General features: G+C 38.3%; 1 protein-coding gene across 1 annotated transcript in view; it reads right to left on the bottom strand.

The window, feature by feature from the left end:
- Positions 1 to 7,059: 7,059 nt before the first annotated feature.
- Positions 7,060 to 19,821, bottom strand: part of LOC107819335 (UV-B-induced protein At3g17800, chloroplastic-like) — a 90,260-nt gene continuing 77,498 nt past the window's right edge. The window contains exons 3-5 of the mRNA XM_016645437.2: positions 11,110 to 11,350; positions 8,178 to 8,458; positions 7,060 to 8,050 (exon numbers count right to left, since the gene is read on the bottom strand). Of these exons, the coding sequence (XP_016500923.2) occupies positions 7,240 to 8,050; positions 8,178 to 8,458; positions 11,110 to 11,350 (1,333 nt within the window). The 3' untranslated portion in view covers positions 7,060 to 7,239. The remainder of the gene's footprint in view (positions 8,051 to 8,177; positions 8,459 to 11,109; positions 11,351 to 19,821) is intronic.

Here is a 19,821-nt window from a genome sequence, read left to right as displayed (position 1 = left end):
ATATAACGACGTAACCACACACACACACACATATATATATTTATATATATATATATATAACACCATCTGGTCATGGGTCAATGTAAATGAATGCAATGCATGAGAAGTACTTCAATAAAATCTTCCAGAGTATCATAAGACCATTTTGCCTTAGATTAATATCATGAAGTAAACTTTTTTCAACTTATTTTTTCTGAGGCTCATGAACAGATGATAGAATAATATGACACATGGGGAATCAAGAATATAAGCATCTCTAATATTTATATGAATAGAGTCATTTATGGAAATTGTGCATCTGCTCGTTTCGTTTGTATCGTATGGATCATGCCAAAAGAAAGACGGGATAAACTTAACATACCTGAGTCGATTCTCTTGAAAATCCCTCTAACACACGTTAATTGAGACAAAACACATGACAACGAGATCGAAATATAGAACAATCCGTATGAAATGCATCAAAGCAATAACGTTGCTATTGCAAAATCATCTTTGTCCAAACTCTTTCTCAAGAGAATTAGCTTAACGTTATGCATGGAAGCTTGCTGAAACTCTTCTTAAGAGTTTAGAGTTAATATTGAAATGGAAGGCTTTTGGCTAAAATGTATAACATTACAATTGTATGGAAAGCTTGGTTGGAGCTCTTGGAATTCACGTTACTAGTGTAGCGAAAATGTGGTTGATATTCTTTTCATAAGACTTTAAATGGCATGACTAAGTCATATGCTACTAAAATGTGCCACATTTTCAATCATAGATAAGAGTAATAGTTTGGACAAGATTTTGCTACCACGTTAGCTTTCCTTAGTCTTTATCCCAAAGACTTCAATTAACCATCCACCACTCCTTAATCACTTATTAATTCCCCACTAATCCAATATTTAACCAATTACCCACATAATTAAGAATGATCTCAAATTACTTAAAATACTACTCACTTTTAACATACCTTATACGCCTTACTATCATGGTCATATAGTACCTTGTATGACACTAGTCTATAAATACCGAGTATTTTAGCTCGGGCTGTATTTTATCCAAAATGACAAACTTCAACGAAATTCATTTTCTTCGATTCACTTACACTCTCGCCTTCACGAATTAACTTATCGCTTGTTTGATATAGCGTGGTACTTATAATCCCAAAATAAATCTCATTTCCGAACTTATGTTGATTAACTTACGATGAAACTTTAACGTACGAAAACGTGGGACGTAACATCTCATTTCCGATCTTATATCAATTTACTTTTGGCGTACTTCCACGTACGAAAATATGGGGTGTAACAATGTTGGGTCGTCCAATGTCGCGTATTTTTCCCATGTTTTATTCTATTTGTCTCACAACAACCTCTCTGGCTCATTTACCTATGATAGTATGATACGAAAGATACGTTAAGTAGGTAATCGGTTGAGTTAGGTACCGGGTACCCGTCGCGGCCCATCGATTTGGGTCGTGGCAGTAAGTAGAAGAAAAAAATACTAACTAAATAAGAAAATTAAAAACTTAAACAAAAATCAATTAAAAGCTTAACTTAGATAAACAATCAATAACTAAGTCCCTGGCAACGGTGCCAAAAACTTGTTGGTTCCCCAAGTACACGCAAGTATACGTGGCCATCAAGCAATAAAGTAACTCGAAAGTCGGATGTCGAACCTATAGAAGCTTAAACTGATCGTTAACTAAGCAAACCAAAATCAATTTAATGTCCAAGATAATCGAGAGAGGTATTTCTCTATTACAAATACCATTGCGAAATTTAAATACATAACCAAAGGAGATATAGATTCCAAAGTTGTGGTCGGTTTATCAATCCTATTTAGTTCGTAATTACACCTGTTAATCCAAATTATATATGATTTCTAGTTGACCGGATCATTTGTATAAATAGCATGTTCCCACAATACTATCAGTCTATCCATACTATATCAACCCTATATTCCTATGGTCTTGAATCTATCATGAACGAATATAATACGATATTCAACTAAGCAAGACTGTTAGGTATATTCCTATCCTAATCGCGAAATCTTTCCCCGAGCCACGGGTTCAGAAACAAGCTCTTTCTAATTCTACTCTAATCTAAACACGGCTTTCCCAAGCATATCATAGATAGTAAATAGAACTCAACTGCTGGCCAAACAATTAAGCAATTATGCACAGAATTAGAGAAACAACCAAAGATGATAACTCGAATTAACGATAATATAATTAATAAACTTCAATATTCATAACAACCACAATCCTAGAACGTGAAGTTTAGCTCCACATATACATGGTAGAAAAACAACAAATCATCAAGAAAAAATAAAGATTACTAAGTTTGATGGAAAAAATATGGAATCTGATGAATTCCGGCCTCCAAGGCGACTCCGTGCTCTCCCTTCGTCCAAAATTCGGTCTCCCCTAAAAAATAATATTTAATGACTATTTATATGTGTAGGATAAAAGCATAGGCGAAATAACCAAGTCCAAAACCAAAAAGGAGACAAAATAGGCTTTAAAACCCGGAACACCCTCGCTACAGATCGTGCCTCGCGAGCTCTGTAGCGCGCTCCACCTCGATGTACACCGGGCGACGCGAGCTCTCCATCGTGCTTTCCACTGCGCGACGGCTCCATAGCGAGCTTTAAAGCTTGCAACGCCTGATGCTGCTTTGTTCTCATTTTGTTTCCTAACTTCCAAACTCTTCAATTTCACTTGTTTTCTTCTTTTTTCAATTCTTCTTTTTCAATCTTTGTTTCTTTCTTTGTCATCAATAATTACTTCGTCATTAGATAATCATAATCCCATTGTTTTAGTGCATGAAATACACTTTAAATATTTACTTTGTTCCAATTTCATCTTCAGTGTACCTACGCATAAAATAAACTCAATTAAGCACAAATATAATATAATTTAACATTAAAACACCTAAATGTAAGGTATGTAATGCACTAAAAATATATAATTATAAGCAAACATCATAAAGCAAGAATGAGGTGGGGGAAGATACTAAGGGAGAGGGCAAACTTATGATTGTTCTAGTAGAACCTAGCAATACTATTCAGCTGGAGGGTTCATCTAGGGGTGCCAATGAGCCCGGTCAAATACCAAATCCTATTAAACATGTGCAGGAGATGGGAAGGAACAAAAGATATCAAGGTAGGGGGTGGGCTCAACCATTAAAGACACCGAATGGAACTGGGGTTAGGATGTAATAACAAATGTAGTAACAACAAAGAATTCTTTCTTCCCACTTGGAGAGGAGGAAGGTGAAAGAATGTGGGAAGTACAGGGAATGAGGGTGGACCATCATCTCTCCTAGTGAGGGATGGTTAATATACTTAGCTGGAATATGAGAGGCCTGAATAGCCTCACCAAGCAGAAGGAAGTTAAACTCCTCTGCAATGAGCTTGATGTTGGACTAATTGGTCTTTTGGAGAATAAAATTAAGAGTAACAAGATTAATCTAATAGCAACTAGAGTGTTTGATGGTTGGAAGTACTACACTGTGTGGAAGGAGGAAGTAAACAATATTACTATAATTAGTAAGAATGCTCAGGCTATAACTTGCAAGGTAAAACATATACTGTTAAAACTGGAATTTGTGGCTACATTTGTGTATGCTTACTATCAGAAAGAAAAGATAACGCCACTATGGGAATATTTGAATCAAGTTTCAGTGGGTATGAATCAACCATGGATAGTTTTGGGAGACTTCAACTCTGTATTGCATATAGAGGATAGACAATGAGGTAATCCTGTTACTATAGCTGAAGTTTTGGATTTTCAAACATATTAAAATATGAATGGACTGGTGGAGCTTCCTAATGAGGGGTGCTCTTATACATGGAATGATAAACAGGAGAATGGTATGGTGTTCTCTAGAATTGATTGGATATTTGTTAATGGGGAATGGATGGACAATATGGTAGATTGTCGAGCAAGGTTCTTACCTGAAGGGGTGAGTGATCACAGCCCTGTACAGGTCACAACCATGCAACATACTTGCAGGTGAAAGAAAGCATTTTAGTATTGTAATGTATGGAGTACTCATCCTCAATTTATAGAAATAGTAGAGGAGGGGTGCAAGCAGAACATAGAAGGATGGAAGATGTTTCAAGTGGTGAAGAAACTTAAAGGTCTCAAACCTAAACTGCAGAAGTTGCATAAAAGCAATTTCAATAACATAGTGAAAGAAGCAACAATGGATAGAGAGAATCTGTTGAAGAGCCAAGAACTACTCCAGCTGAATCCTTTGGATGTACATTTACAACAAGAGGAGAGGAGATTGGGGGCAAAGTTTAAGAGGTCTAACTATTTGGCAGCAATATTCCTTCAAAAAAGGAGTAAAGCAACCTGGATGTGATTAAGGGATAATAACACTAGGTACTTTTATTCTGTGATCAAGCATAGGAAATTAGTAGAAGCACATGCGTGACAAGATAGTAATGGGAAGATATAGGATGATCCAACAGCTATAGCTGAATTGTTTGTACAGTTTTATAAAGAACTATTGGGTGAACAAGGAGGGTGGAGAAGAATATCATCACCATGGTTTCTACAGAATGGTCATAAATTAACTACACAACAACTGGTTCTACTTGACCCAAACACAAGGAAAGATGTTAAGGATGCAATGATGAGTATCAATGTGAACAAGAGCCCAGGGTCTGATGTGTTTGGGAGTGGTTTTTTCAAAAGTGCATGAACATTGTTGGTGATGAAGTGAGTGAAGCTGTGCTAGACTTCCTCAAAAATGGGAAGCTGTTAAAACAACTGAATGCTACACTGATTAGTTTGATTGCGAAGGTGGCTAATCCTCTGAATGTCACGCAATTTAGTCCAATATCTTGTTGTAACACCATATACAAATGCAACTCTAAGATTCTATGTAAGAGACTAAAGAGACTGTTACCATCATTGGTCAATGAATCGCATGCAGCTTTTGTCAAAGGAAGATTATTAGTGCATAATGTATTGATTTGTCATGATCTCATGCAACACTACAACAGGAAAACTACTCCAAGATGCTTAATGAAGATTGACTTGAGGAAAGCTTATGATATGGTGCGCTGGGAGTTTATAGAGGAGATGCTGAAAGGCTATGGATTTCCAGAAAGTTTCACTCAATTGGTAATGGCATGTGTCTCTTCTACATCCTTTTCTATCAAAGTGAATAGGGAGGAATATGGTTACTTTGCTAGGAGAAAGGGATTGAGGCAAGGTGATCTGATGTCACCCCTCCTGTTTGTAATAGTAATGGAATACTTGTCCACAATTATGGGAAGAAAGAGTCAATTACCAGATTTTCGATTTCATCATATGTGTAAGAGACAAAAGCTTACTCATTTGATATTTGCTGACGACCTCATTACTTTTTGCAAGGGGAATATTAGCTTTTTTAACAGAGTTATGGGAGCACTAAAATATTTTTTAGAGGTGACTGGCTTGATAGCAAATGTGAATTAATCTATGGCTGGGGTGGATGCAAAAATTAAGGAGAAGCTAATAGAGATGACTGGATTTGCAGTAGGAACATTCTCAATAAGGTACTTGGGATTACCACTTTCGCCTAAGAAGTGGAACAAGATGTAATATCATCAATTGACTATGAAAATTAGAGCCTATTCTGCTAAGAATCTATCTTATGCAGGTAATCACAAGTCATAAAGTCTGTATTATTTTCACTACATAATTTCTGGGGGAGGCAATATTCATCCTCCCACAGAGTGTGTTAAAAGAGGTCCATAGGAAGTGCAGAAAATTTCTGTGGGGAAGTACTACGGAATAGAAAAAGGTTTCATTAGTTGCCTGGGAGAAAATTTGTAAACCAAAAGCACAAAGGGCTTTGAATATTAAAGGATGTAGGAACTGAAATATAGCAGCCGTGGGATAATTAGTGTGGATGATAATGGAGAAAGCGGATAATCTATGGGTGAAGTGGGTGCATGGTATATATATGAACAATGGTATAAATTTTTGGGAGCATCAGGCACCAGTGGACAACAACTGGTATTGGAGACGGCTTAACAAGCTAAAGCTGGGGATGATAAGTTGGTACCACAATGGAAGGTATTGCCTAACTGTTACTAGGCACTATTCTATAACAAAAGGGTATTTGAAACTAATAGGAGATGCTCCTAAGTTACAAGCAACTGGATTGGTATGGAGCAGAGTAATGCTTTCCAAAACACATGTTCATAGTGTGGCTTGTTATGTAGGGGAGGCTTATGACAAAAGATAGACTACGACATATGGGAATACACTGTGACAATACAACATGTGGGATGTGTGACAATGGCAGTATCGAGAATGCAATGCACTTATTTCATGAATGTACCTGGTCTGTGCAGCTATGGACAATGGTAAAGCAATGGATTGGTCTCAACATACAACTTCTAGAGGTGGCAGATACCATGCACAACATCAATAGTTAACATTGGAGAATCTTTAAGAAGAAGATCATGGTAGCGATACATGGAGGGAGAATCTATCAAATATGGCAAGCACGATACTAGAGACATTTTAGTGGACTTGGTGTAAATAATAGTTTTATTTTGCAGCAAATACAAAGTATAATAAGGGAGAGAATTGATATGTTGAGGGAAACTAAGGAAGCGAGGAAAACTAGATTTCTAATTGATAGGATATATAGCTAGTAGTTGTGATCTTTTTTGAGAGAGGTGTTCGAGGCTCAATTACCGGTTCTATAACAGTATTGAATAATCTTATGTGTAAACTGATGGTTAGCTGTCTGGTAACATATTCACATCTTATTACCCAAAAAAAACATAAGCAACTATTGAGGACCCAAGAGTCGAACAATGAAGTTCTCTTTTCTTTTAATTTGGCTGTTCCATGCTAGGGGAAGGACACCTCCCAAAGGAACCATTCCAATCCGTCCCTCGGTGCCCACTCGACAACCCGCTCTCATCGAGGAGTAGCTCAAGCAATATACCCCAACAACCGATGGGTGTGGGACTAGGACCCCGATTCCAATCGAGCATGAACAACACTCAGTCTTCTGCATTTCATGGGCTACCAGAGGCACACTGGACATCAGCATCTTGTGGAGTTGATAACTCAAATTTTGAATTTGTATTATATAGCAGTGTACTTGTGAAAAAATAATGTGTATACGAGCTTGATAATTATCAGATACACAGTGCATGCTTAGTGGTTTTGACCAAGTATACAATTTGCAGAGCTAGAAGATCATTAATGATTTCCTCTTAATGAACAAAAGAATGCCTCTAGTTATTAATGATATGGTATTTAGATTCAACATAGCTTTCTGCCTCCCATAAAAATGATCCAAAAGCAACTGCCTCCAGAACCAGCATTGTCAAACCAGAGTATGTAACAGAGAGAACTTCATCATTAGATACATCTAGCGTACCATCGTCAGAAACTTTAATATCAGGCCGTCCAAACAATGCTTGCGTCTGCTTTTCAATCACAGAAATTGCTTCCTTTGATCTTAAGGTTGCATATCTCTGTAGTGTCTCCGCATCCAAATACATCACATAAGATCTCAGCCTTTGTGATTTATCCTCAATATCAAAATCCGCTAAACCTTCTCTGTCACCATCTTCAGGGTAAATTTCTATCAATGACTCTGGATCCCATAGTTGTCTTGGTGCAGCTGGCTCATCAGGATTTGTTGAGATCTGGAAACTTTTAGGAGGCTTACTCATACTCCTCTCGAGTTGATAACGTTCGTCAACCCTTTTGAGGAAATATCCATACATAATAGAAGCAGCATAGAGCTTACCAAGTTTGACTTTGCTAATTTGAACAATGCTATCAAGAGGCCCCACTTCACGCTCACCAAGAACTATAGATATGTGGCTTACGATCATTTCAAATGCATCAGCAGAGTGAATAGATTCTAGCTTCTGCTCTTGATTTGGCCAAAAACCCACACTTCCAGTAGGAACTGATGTTTCAGATATTTTTGGGATCAACGAAATTTCATTGTCTACAAATTTGTGTACAATTAAGCAGTATAGAATCTCCTCTAATGCTCTCCGCCTTTCCTTCTCTCTAACTTCAGCTATTCTCCTGAAATTCAAAACGAATTTCTATCAGGCATGTCCATATATATAGCCTTGGCTGTAGGAAACGATAACTAAAATATGACTCACTAAGCAAACATTAAAAAGAAAAAAACAAAGATCAAATATATTACTTATGGAGCACATCTTTGGACGAAGGCTGATTTTCCTTTAATTGGGTATCCCGTTCATTCTGTAGGTTCTCCAGCTGCTGTTCAATAGCTGCAGGGAGCAAATGCGGATGGGTTTGTAAAATCTGTGCTAAAAACTGACCAATAGCAGACTCCAACTGAACAGGAGCAACTGGGACCAAATCACCTCCTGAACTTCCTGATGCTGTAGCTCTTATCATCCAGTTTCTGTTTTGGGCCTTTTCTGGCCCAATTCCTAGCCTCGGGACAGAAAAAGGGGAGCTCTGCATAAGAAAGTAAGATTATTTCAGGCAATGAATGTAAGATTATTACAAGTATTAAGAAAATATCTCTTGTGAGAACTGGAAGATAGAAATTAGTGCATCTTCATGACCCTCCGTCAAGAACATTGGCATAAAACAACAACAACAAATCCACTGAATTCCAACAAGTGGGGTCTGGGGAGGGTAGAGTGTACGCACACCTTACCCCTACCTTGTGCAGGTAAAACATTGGCATACAATTTTATAATCAGCTAAATGGTCAAATTGAATCGTTTCTTTTTTACTTCTTGAGAAAGATATATCAGATGAAGCCGCAGAGAGTACAATCATCACGTACTATTTAAACTACAACCTTTTCTTCTTAAGCCCCCAACCCCAAAAGGGAAGGGGTAAGTAAACAACAAACCAATATATCTGTAAGCCCTTAAATCAGGTTATATGTTTCCAAATTCCATCACTCAAGCCTACAATCTGGCATAAATAACTCAAACTATGAACTCCAAATCAAACTTCTCCTTTAACCATAAATATATTTACTGAAGAAAATCCAAATTTAACATTTGCAGCTGTCAAAAAGGTTTTCAGCACAAACAACATGTTTCATGCAACTTGATTAGCCAACTTTTCTGAAGATGTAAAGCCAAACAAATGGTCCCGAGAAGATATCTTTACACATTTTAAGTTTACCAGACCACACTCAATGTATGTTCAAGAAGAAGTGATATATCTTTAAATGTTAGTGATAAATGTTTCTCCTCGATCATATGTGTAATGCATCCACATCTATTTCAGTCACTTTCGTACTCGTAAAAGTCTAGTTCTATTATTTTCCAATTCCAGTTACATGAAATGAAGTCAACTATTGATCACTGACTCTGAGAACTTTAATACCTGGTAGGTGAAATAAGTCCACCTTAAGGGTTTCCAAAATGCAAACATACCAATTTGGCAATTTGAGCCTACTTGATGTAAACACTTACACCTCAAGTTCTATAATACAAGTTATGTAAGTTAAAAACATTTTAACTAAATTGTTGAAAGTCAAAAGAGATAGTCAAGTTGAAATTGAGGGAGTAAATTTGTCAGTTCATCAAACAGCAGATCAATATTTAGACATGTAAAGGAAAGATAGACGGACAAACAGATCCTTGAACCTTAATCGAGAACTTTGAAAAGTGGACATTGATCATCATTAACAGGGATAAAGGTACCATGCATTCCAAGATAAGCAAAAGTCAAAAAATGATGATGCGTATAGGTTAGTTTCATCTGCAGTGTGAACCTTTCTTCTTCTTTTTCTGGGAATCTTGGTAGCTACAAAATCAATTTGACTTGATTATATGTAATTTATATGGAGCATGTTCACAAGCCTTTTAGGAGTACGATGGGCAGTGTCAAACAATGTGAAGGATGTGGCGGCCAATGACAAAGCAGCTTAAAGATTTACAGAACACTGTACCTCTATGCACCAAATGGACAAAATGGAAAGAGAGAAAATCCAGATGTTTTGAAGGGAAAAAAAACTGCACTACATTACGTAAAGCTACTAGTCTACATTCTCTATCAATTTGGTGTAAAACGAAGGATGTAAATCATTACAAGAGTAATTTGTAGACTCCTTGTATCATAGATAGGAACTTAAGTCTTTTATTTTGTATAAATTCCAACAGTTTCTTAGTGCTATTTTGGTGACAAAAATTTACTGACTTATACAGTTATACCCCAATAAAAGGGATTGAACATGCAAATTTCAATTAGTGATGATGCATCCTATTTTCATGTTAAACTTTTAGAAATTGATAAACAAGCATATGGATCATTGGAGAAAAGAGAAATGCAATGCCCTAGTGCTCTGAAAGCCTTTTTCATGATCCAGTTTCAGGTGTTCATGGTATTTAGACTACCTCCCCACTTATTTCCCCAACAACTGTAATCCGGCATTTTCTTGTTAAAACCGAAGAGTACGCCAATATTCTTTCTCAAATCGACAATCAACGAATTTGGTTTTCAAGCCAAAATATACCATATTAAGTTTGGCATCTGAGTACCTTTCCATCTTCATTATGCTCGTCACAAAGTTTTTCTATCTAATCAGGTATTACTCATTTAGAAGTAGTGCACACTGAACTTCTACATCACCTTTCCTATAATTATGGTAATCGAAATGGAAGTGGGCACTTTCTCTCTTACACCATAATTTTGTAACATTCTTATGCTATACAGGAGAGCAAATTTTTAAATACTTTTCATAATAACACAAAAAAAAACTATGCAAAAACCAGCCCTCGATACCACTTTTCCCAATTCGTGTACTTCTCAATACTGAATCATTATACAATTCCCCACTACTTAATTTCATCTGATTATTTTTATATTTTCATCTCTGTTGTTTCCTCCGCATAATAATCATGTTCAATCTCCTAATTAAAATAAGAATAATAATCTTTTTTTTTTTTTTGGTCACCACTAAGCTCTTTTTTTTTGTGTTAACTCTTCAACCAAAAAAAGCGGCTACTGCCAATTGTGACCTTTATCTTCACATAATTAACAACGAGTTCATACGCAAGTATTTACCGAGTCAAATTAACGTACTAATTTATCTAGTCTCTACAGAATACCATGACTGTACTGAAACCAAATATATTTCTTACTTTGGAGAAAGAATGAGAGAGGAAGGATTTGGTGGGGTCGGAGAATGCCTGGAACTGTTTCAAACCGCCGCCGGCATTGGACGGGAGAACAACGGACACGTCGGCTAATATTCCGGTCATTTGCATCGACTCTTCAGTGGTGGAGGTGAGGGGTGAATCTTCTGGTTGGCTGCTGCTGTTGCTAAGCCAACGGTAGAGCCGCGATTTTGGTGATATTTTTTTTTTGTAGTTGGTCACTTGGCTGTGTACGGAGGAAAATATTAGTTGGTTACGTGGCATCAAACAGAAGTATCTAATTTAGAGAAGGCGCACGACAAAGTCCTAGGGACGTTCTTTGGAGATGCAGGTAAAAGGATGTCGGTAGCATACATTAGATCGATAAAGGATATGTATGATAGAGCTAAGACTCGATTTAAGACTGCGGGATGTGACTTAGAGCTTTTTCCAGTGGTTATAGGGTTACACCAAGGATATGCGCTTAGCCCGTTCTTATTTGCACTGGCGATGGACGCCCTAACACACCATATTCAAGGTGAGGTGCCATGGTTTATATTGTTCTTTGATGATATAGTTCTGATTGATGAGACACGAGGCGTCGTTAATGAGAGATTGGAGGTTTGAAGGCAGACCCTGGAGTCCAAAGGTTTTAAGTTGAGTAGGACTAAGACGGAATATCTGGAGTGTAAGTTCAGTAGCATGACGGGGGAAGCGTACATGGTAGGGAGGCTCGACTCACAAGTTATCCCCAAGAGAGAAAGTTTCAAGTACCTATGGTCTATTATCCAAGGTGATGGGGAGATCGACGAGCATGTAACGCATCGTATTGGGGTGGGTGGATGAAATAACGATTAGCGGTTTGGAGTCTTGTGTGACAAAAAGGTGTCACCGAAACGCAAAGGTAAATTTACAGAGCGGTGGTTAGACCGGCTATGTTGTATAGGGTTGAGTGTTGGCCAGTAAAGAATGCACATATCCAGAAGATGAAAGTAGCCGAAATAAGGATGCTGAGACGTATGTGCGGGCATACTAAACTGGATAAGATAAGGGATGAAGATATTTGGGAGAGGGTGGGTGTTGCTCTTGTGGACGACAAGATGCGGAAAGTGAGGCTTAGCTAGTTCGGGCATGTGTGGGGGAGAACCTTAGATGTCCCGATTAGGAGGTGCGAGCGGCTGGCTTTGGCAGGTATGATAAGAGGTAGAGGGAGGCCTAAGAAGTATTGGGGTGAGGTGATCAGGCAGGACATTGCGCGACATTAGATTTCCGAGGACATAGCTCTTGACAGGAACGTGTGGAGGTCGAGCATTAGGGTTGTAGGCTAGGGGGTAGTCGAGAGTTTTTCCCTCTTTGTACCGGGTAATCTGATAGAGTTTTATCTAGGTATGTTAGCGGTCTATGCTTTGTCCACATTATTTTATTGTTTTGCATAGTATTGTGTTATTGCCCTTTCACTTAGTTGTTGTCTCAAACGATACTGTTGTTACCTTTCTGGTTTCTTTTGATGTGACAAACCTTTTCTTTTATTTCTTTTCTGATATTATTGTCTCTTCTGTTGAGTCGAGGGTCTCCCGAAAATAGTCTCTCTATCCTTCCGGGGTAGGGGTAAGGTCCACGTATATTCAATCCTCTCCAGGTCCCACTAGTAGAATTTTACCGGGTATATTGTTGTTGTTGTTGCTATTGTTGTTGTTGTTGTTATTGTTGTTGTTGTATATTAAAATAATAGGAGTATTAGCACTAGAGCGATTTATATTAAGAGAAATTATCACTTTATGTCTATTAAACCCAAACTATTCATTATTTTAGGGGCTTTTGCATCTATACCCGATTTTGGGGTCACAATTGAACCTATACCCACTTTGCAAAAAAAATTTGCAAGCCTACCCACTTTACGATCAACTTCAGGCTTATCGGGTCTGAAATTAAAAAAATATTAGTCTGAAGTGAAAAAATTGCACTTTAGATGCACTTAAGGCCAAAATAGGTCTGAAGTGCAACCAACGTTTTCATGTGTTTAAGGCTAAATAGGCCTGAAGTGCAAATTGCCCAGAAACAGAAATTTGTTCTTCAAACTTGTACAATCCAATATACGATTTAATACCTAAATCTACTCCAAATGAGTTCAAATTTGAAACATAACCTCCAAATATCATCAAGAACAAACCTCAATCATCAATTTTTCAAAAACAACAATAAATCTAACAAATTCATTTTGCAATTAAGTGTGATGACCCGAAAGGTCATCACTTGTTTTAGAAATAAATTCTGTATTCCGAGGCCTTTAAAACCTCTTTCTGTCTCACCTCAATTTGTGTGCGTAGTCCGAGCGGGTAGCCGAAAAGCCATTATGTGAAAATCTGTGAAAAATAATGAATTTTGCCTTTAAAATGAATTTAAGTTGATTTTGGCCAACATTTTGGGTAAACACACTCGGACCCGTGATTTCACGGTCCCGAAGGGTCCGTAGGAAAATATGGGACTTGGGCATATACCCGGAATCGAATTCCGATGTCCCAAGCCCGAGAAATAAATTTTTAAAGAAAATTATTTTCTAGAATATTTATGAGTTTTTGGAAATGAAATGTGTTTTAAATTTGATGGTATCGGGCCCGTATTCTAGTTCCGGAGCGCGGTACAGGTCTTATAGGTGATTTAAGTTGAGTATATGAAATTTGGTAAGAAACGGACGTGAAATGACGTGAATTGGACCTTATTTGAGAAAATTGGAAAATTAATGTTCTTAAGTGATTTCATGATTTTGATGCTAAATTCATAGTTGTTGATATTATTTTGGTGATTTGAATGCACGAACAAGTCCGTATGATGTTTCTAGGTTGGTGTGCATGTTTGGTTTGGATCCCCGAGGGCTCGGGTGAGTTTTGGATAGGCCACGGAGTGGAATTTTAACTTAGAATGTTGCAGATTTTTAGCTGGTGTTGCAGGTCTGCAGGCTTCGTATTGGCTCGCAAATGCGAAAGGACCTGGTCTGCCTTGGGGTCGCAAATGCGACATAGTCAACGCAAGAGCGGTGTCGCAAATGCAAAAGGCCTGGATTCCCTCAGTGTCGCAAATGTGATAGTTCCACCGCAAAAGCGAGTTCGCAAATGCGAGAATAGCAGACTTCTGGGTTCGCAATTGCGAACCCTGATCGCAATTGCGATACTTGCAACCTGTAAATTCATAACTTAGACGCATTTCAACCATTTTTCAAACCCTTTCAAAACCAAAACACTCTTGGGCGATTTTTCAAAGTTAAGTAACTTTTGGCTAGATACGAGCAAATTAGTGGTGGAATCAAGAGGTAAAGCGATAGTTGAGACTTGAATTGTGTTCGTGGCATTGAGGTAAGTGTTTGGTCTAACCTTAGCTTGAGGGATTAGGAGTTGTGTCCTATTTGCTATGTGTATTTGTTGAGTACGACGTATAGGCATGGTGACGAGTATCTATACGGTAGTGTCAAGCATGCCCGCGAGTCTTATATTGTGATTTTTATGACTCTATTTGTATTGTTCATGCCTTTTATGATGATTTCTATTGTTGAGTAAAGTTTATGGAAGTAATGGTGGTACTTGAGTATTGAAGAGCGTTAACCAAAATTGTATAATGAATTGTGGAAGTATAATTGGTATTTGAACCTTATAGGGCATTGGCTCAAGTTGTGAAGTAAGTTGTGAAGTAAAAGTGAAAAAGAGAAGAGAATTATTATATAATCTCCCTTGCCGGGATATTGTTGCTTTTAATGCTATATCCCTTGCCGGGATGTTGATGCTTTTGATATTGTTCCCTTGCCGGGATTTGATTGTTAAAATATTGTTCCCTTGCCGGGATTTTATTGCAATTTTATTCATTTCCTTGCCTTATTGCTTGTGATTGTTGTTTGGATGAGGAAGAGTGTTAAAGCACGAAGGGTGATGTCGTGTTGTCACGATCCCAAATAGACAATCGCGATGGCGCCTATCACATTACTAGACAAGCCAACCCAAACCATTAACTACAACAAATTCCTTTTATAAAACCATTTTCTAACACATGTTTAAATATCAAATTTCCAAAATAAGCGTTTAAAACACAATTACATATGCAGAAGTCAAATAAACATAAAAACTACACAACCCCAAATATCTGGTGTCACGAGTCTAGAGCCTCTACTACATAACTGATTGTCTGATACAACATAAGTCTAGAAAATGCGGAAAAGAACAAGAAAAGAAGGAGAAAACAGGGCTACGGACGCCATGCATCTATCTTGAAATCTCCAGCAACCTCTGGATCAGCTGAGGACCCTCACTTTGCCACTCGGTCACCTGGATCTGGACACAAGGTGCAGGGAGTAACGTGAGTACGCCAACTCAGTAAGTAACTAAAGTAAATAAGGTCTGAAAGTAGTGACGAGCAGTTAAAAATTATATAACCGAATAAACAACAGGATAACAAATCTATTTCACAGTTTAAAGCCAGTTTCGTCGTAAAATTATCAACATCAGTTTAAACACTTGAAATCATATACTTAGCAATTTTTTCCAACAAAGGTTATTTTTAAAATAAGAGTGAAATCAGTAAAAATATCATAACTGGGCCCCTCGGGCAAGGTATCACTCAGAATATGTCCTCTCGGGCAGCTTCTCAGTCACTCGTGACTCATTCTCATCACTCAGTACTCACTCTCAACACTCAGGCTCATTAATATCCATAATAATAGAAATCATAGTAACCGATGCGGCGTGCAGCCCGATCCATAATTTATAGTCGACTACGCTCACTAGGGGTGTACAGACTCCGGAGGGGCTCCTACAGCCCAAGCGTCATATCGCTGCAGCACGCAGCCCGATCCATATAATATCCTCACCATTAGGTTCTCAACCTCTCTCAGTCATTAACCTCACAGCCTCTCGGGCACAACAATAGAAATTAGGAAACTCAGCCCAAACAGTCTTCACAATTAGAAGTGGAGTGATAAAACCAGTTTTAAACATTTAAACAGGTAAAACATGACTGAGGATATGCTTTCAACAAGTAAAGTGAGGAAAAGCAGTAGAAATGCCTCTAAGGGTCTCAACATGTCGGCACAAGGCCCCAAACATGACGTACAACCCATAATACAGTATAAATGACTAAAGTACGGAATAACATAAGATTCCAAATCAAATACGCGGCTTAATAGTCGCTACGGGACGGACCAAGTCACAATCCCTACCGGTGCACGCCCACACGCTTGTCACCTAGCATGTGCGTCACCGCATTTATCAAAACAAGTCAAATACCGGGGTTTGTACCCTCAGTTCCAGATTTACAATGGTTACTTAGCTCAAACCGGTGAAAATACTACTCTGTGATGCCTTTTCCCCTCGAATCAGCCTCCACTCGCGTCGTATCTATCTAAAATCAGAATCACGACGTCAAAATATGCTAAGGGAACGAAGCCCAAGCGAAAACAATCAAATAATACCAAAAATCCCGAAATTGGCCAAACTCGACCCCCGGGCCCACGTCTCGAAACTCGATAAAAATCACATCAACGGAATCCTTATCATCCCATGAGTCCATACATATCAAGAACACTGAAATCAGAGTCCAAATGACCCCTCAAATTCTCATTTTAAAGTCTCTTAATCTCAAGCCCTAATTCCTCCATTTTAGGCTTAGATTCTATGATTTACTAGGTAGATTTCACATTAGAATCGAGTTTTAAGACCAAGAATCTTACCTCCAAGTGATTCCCCTTGAATCCCTCTTCAATCCCCTTCAAATAACTCCAAAAACGACCAACAATGGAAGAAATAAACTCCACATTCGCGGACAAGACGACCTTCTAAACCTTCTACCCAGACCTGAAAATCCTTCTTCGCGAATATGGTCAAAGGCTCGCGTTTGCGAAGCACAAAAATAACCTTGACCAAATTCCTCTTTCACGATCGCGACCAGCACATCGTGAACGCGATGCTTTACTCAGACAGGCCTTCACGATGGCGTTCCACCTATCGCAAACACGATGAATTAAATCCACTAAAGCTCAACCGCTCATTTTCTTCTATGCGAACGCGACACTACCGCGCGAACGCGACACTACCGCTTAGCCCTTAGCGATCGTGTAGCCATCCTCATGAATGCGATGGATTAAATTTCACCTTCCTCAACTGACTCTTCGCGAACGCGAAGAGTAAAATACCTGCAACAGCTGAACAGAAATCTGCAACTTTTCTTTAACTCAAAATGGTTCGTTCAACCCTCCAAAACTCACCCGAGGCCCCCGAGACCTCAACCAAAAGCACAAACATATCCCAAAACCTTATTTAAACTTGTACCAATCTTCAAAACACCTCAAACAACATCAAATCGACCAAAACACATCGGATTCAAGCCTAATTTTCCAAAAACTTTTAAATTCCGCTTTTGATCAAAAACCTGACCAAACCACGTCCGAATGACCTGAAATTTTGCACACACGTCCCAAATGACATGATAGAACTATTGCAACTCTTGAAATTCCATTCTGACTCCTATATCAAAATCTCACCTATCAACCGGAAATCGCCAAAAATCCGATTTTGCCAATTCAAGCTTAAATCTACTTTGAACCTTCAAAACTCATTCCGATCACGCTCCTAAGTCCCAAATCACCTCCTAAAGCTAACCAAATCATCAGAACTCACATCCGAACCCTCTAACACACAAGTCAACATCCGGTTGACCTTTCCAACTTAAACTCACTCTAAAGAGACTAAGTGTCTTAAACCTTACCAAATCCTTTTCGAACTCGATCCGACCAACCCGATACTACATAACACGGATAAATAAAACATAAAGAAGAAAAAATGGGAAAAACGGAGCGGTAACTCATGAGACGACTGGCTGGGTTGTCACACGTGTATTATTTTGGTGAGAGAGTGTTAAAGCACGAAGGGTGATGTCGTGTATGATTTTTGAGGAAGAGTGTAAAGCACGAAGAGTGATGTTGTGCCGCACGATGTACAATTCTGTGTCGATTATATTGATTTTATGGAGAGGACGAGAGTAAAAGCATGAAGGGTGATGCCGTGCAATTTATATTGATTCTTATGGTAAAGACGAGAGTAAAAGCACAAGGGGTGATGTCATGCACTTATTTGATTTCTGGTTCTTGTTGAAAATTTAGATATGGTGTTCCTCGTATTTACTTGTTGCCTTCTTATTCTTAATTGATGTTTCCCCCGAAGCATGTTTCCCACTCCCATTATTAATTGTACATTCCTGTTTCTACTTTCCGCTATATGTGATTTGACTACACAGGTTTGTTTGGTAGTCTGGTCCTAGCCTCGTCACTACTTCGCCGAGGTTAGGCTAGGCACTTAGTAGAACATGGGGTCGGTTGTGCTGATACTACACTCTACACTGTGTGCAGATCCCGGCGTAGCAGCTTTTGGACCTTAGCTTGGATGGTTGCCTTCAATCCACACAGAGATCCAAGGTAGTCTTGCAGGCGTCCGCAGGCCCAGGCGTCTCCCTCTATCCCTTCATCCTGTTTCATTTACGTATTTCAAATATAGTGTATTATTTATTTTCAGTATTTCTAGACCATCTGTGAAGTGTGACACCAGTTCTGGGTAGTCTTTGTTTAAGATATTGTATCAGACATATTAAAATGGTTTTATTGTTTCTTCCGCTTGTTTAAATTCCGCTGTTTACAAACTATTATTTCATAATTGTTAAAGGATTAAAAATGGGAAAACAGGTAAATTGTTCAAACGTTTGGCTTGCCTAGCTTTCATTAGTAGGTGCCATCACGACTCCCGAGGGTGAAAAATCCGGGTCGTAATATTAAGAAAAAGAAAAGGAAGAAATCCTAAGCAATTATAAAAAAAATAAAGCGCCACAACAGCTCACCATTGTAAAACATCATTAACTACCTTAAATATGTTCACAAACACCATATAAAATCACTCTTACCTGGAGAAGAAGAAGAAGAAGAAGAAGAAGAAGAAGAAGAAGAAGAAGAAGAAGAAGAAGAAGAAGAAGAAGAAGAAGAAGAAGAAGAAGAAGAAGAAGAAGAAGAAGAAGAAGAAGAAGAAGAAAATGGCCTGAAGTTGTTTAAACAGTGGGTACAAGTTAAAAAGGAATTTAAAAAGTGAGTACAAGTTAAATTGGGGCGACCAAATAGGGTCGCGGGTGCAATTTTTACACTCTTTTGTACCCCAAGCCCAAATGATTTACTTATCCTACTGAACCATTCCACTGACGCATGATTTTTTTTCTAGATTTTGTTTCTGTCTTCTTCTAATAATAGTATTTGGGCGAAATTTTTAGATTTCAAAGTACATTTTTGAGAAAGTGGGTCCTAAAAATCAAAGACGTTTTGTGGGTTTCTTTGTACTTTGTTAATCGATGTATGTGGATTGTTGTATTTCAGTATGGGTCGGAAGCATGCTGCACGTAGATGGTGGCGCGTGAAAAAAATCATTCTTCAAAACAAGTAGGGGCTGAATCGGTTGCATCAGTTATGTCTACTCCAAGTTTTTCTTTATTTACTGATTCTCCATCAATGGTTAGCCCTAAACCGAGTAGTAGTCGTATCGAAAATAAAAGAAAAAATGTAGAACCCATAGGTGTTGATTTTGAATTAGAGGGAAGAAAAGCCAAAAATATTGATGATTATTCATTAAAGGGAACTCCCTACCAATCAGTACCCGAAACAAATTCTGAACTAGCTATAGCAGGTGATGCAATGATTGATAAGGA

Source organism: Nicotiana tabacum, chromosome 1 (genome assembly GCF_000715075.1).
Source record: "Nicotiana tabacum cultivar K326 chromosome 1, ASM71507v2, whole genome shotgun sequence".
NCBI lineage: Eukaryota > Viridiplantae > Streptophyta > Magnoliopsida > Solanales > Solanaceae > Nicotiana > Nicotiana tabacum.
Note: the sequence above shows the minus strand (reverse complement) of the source record. Positions and strands in the feature narration are given on the sequence as shown.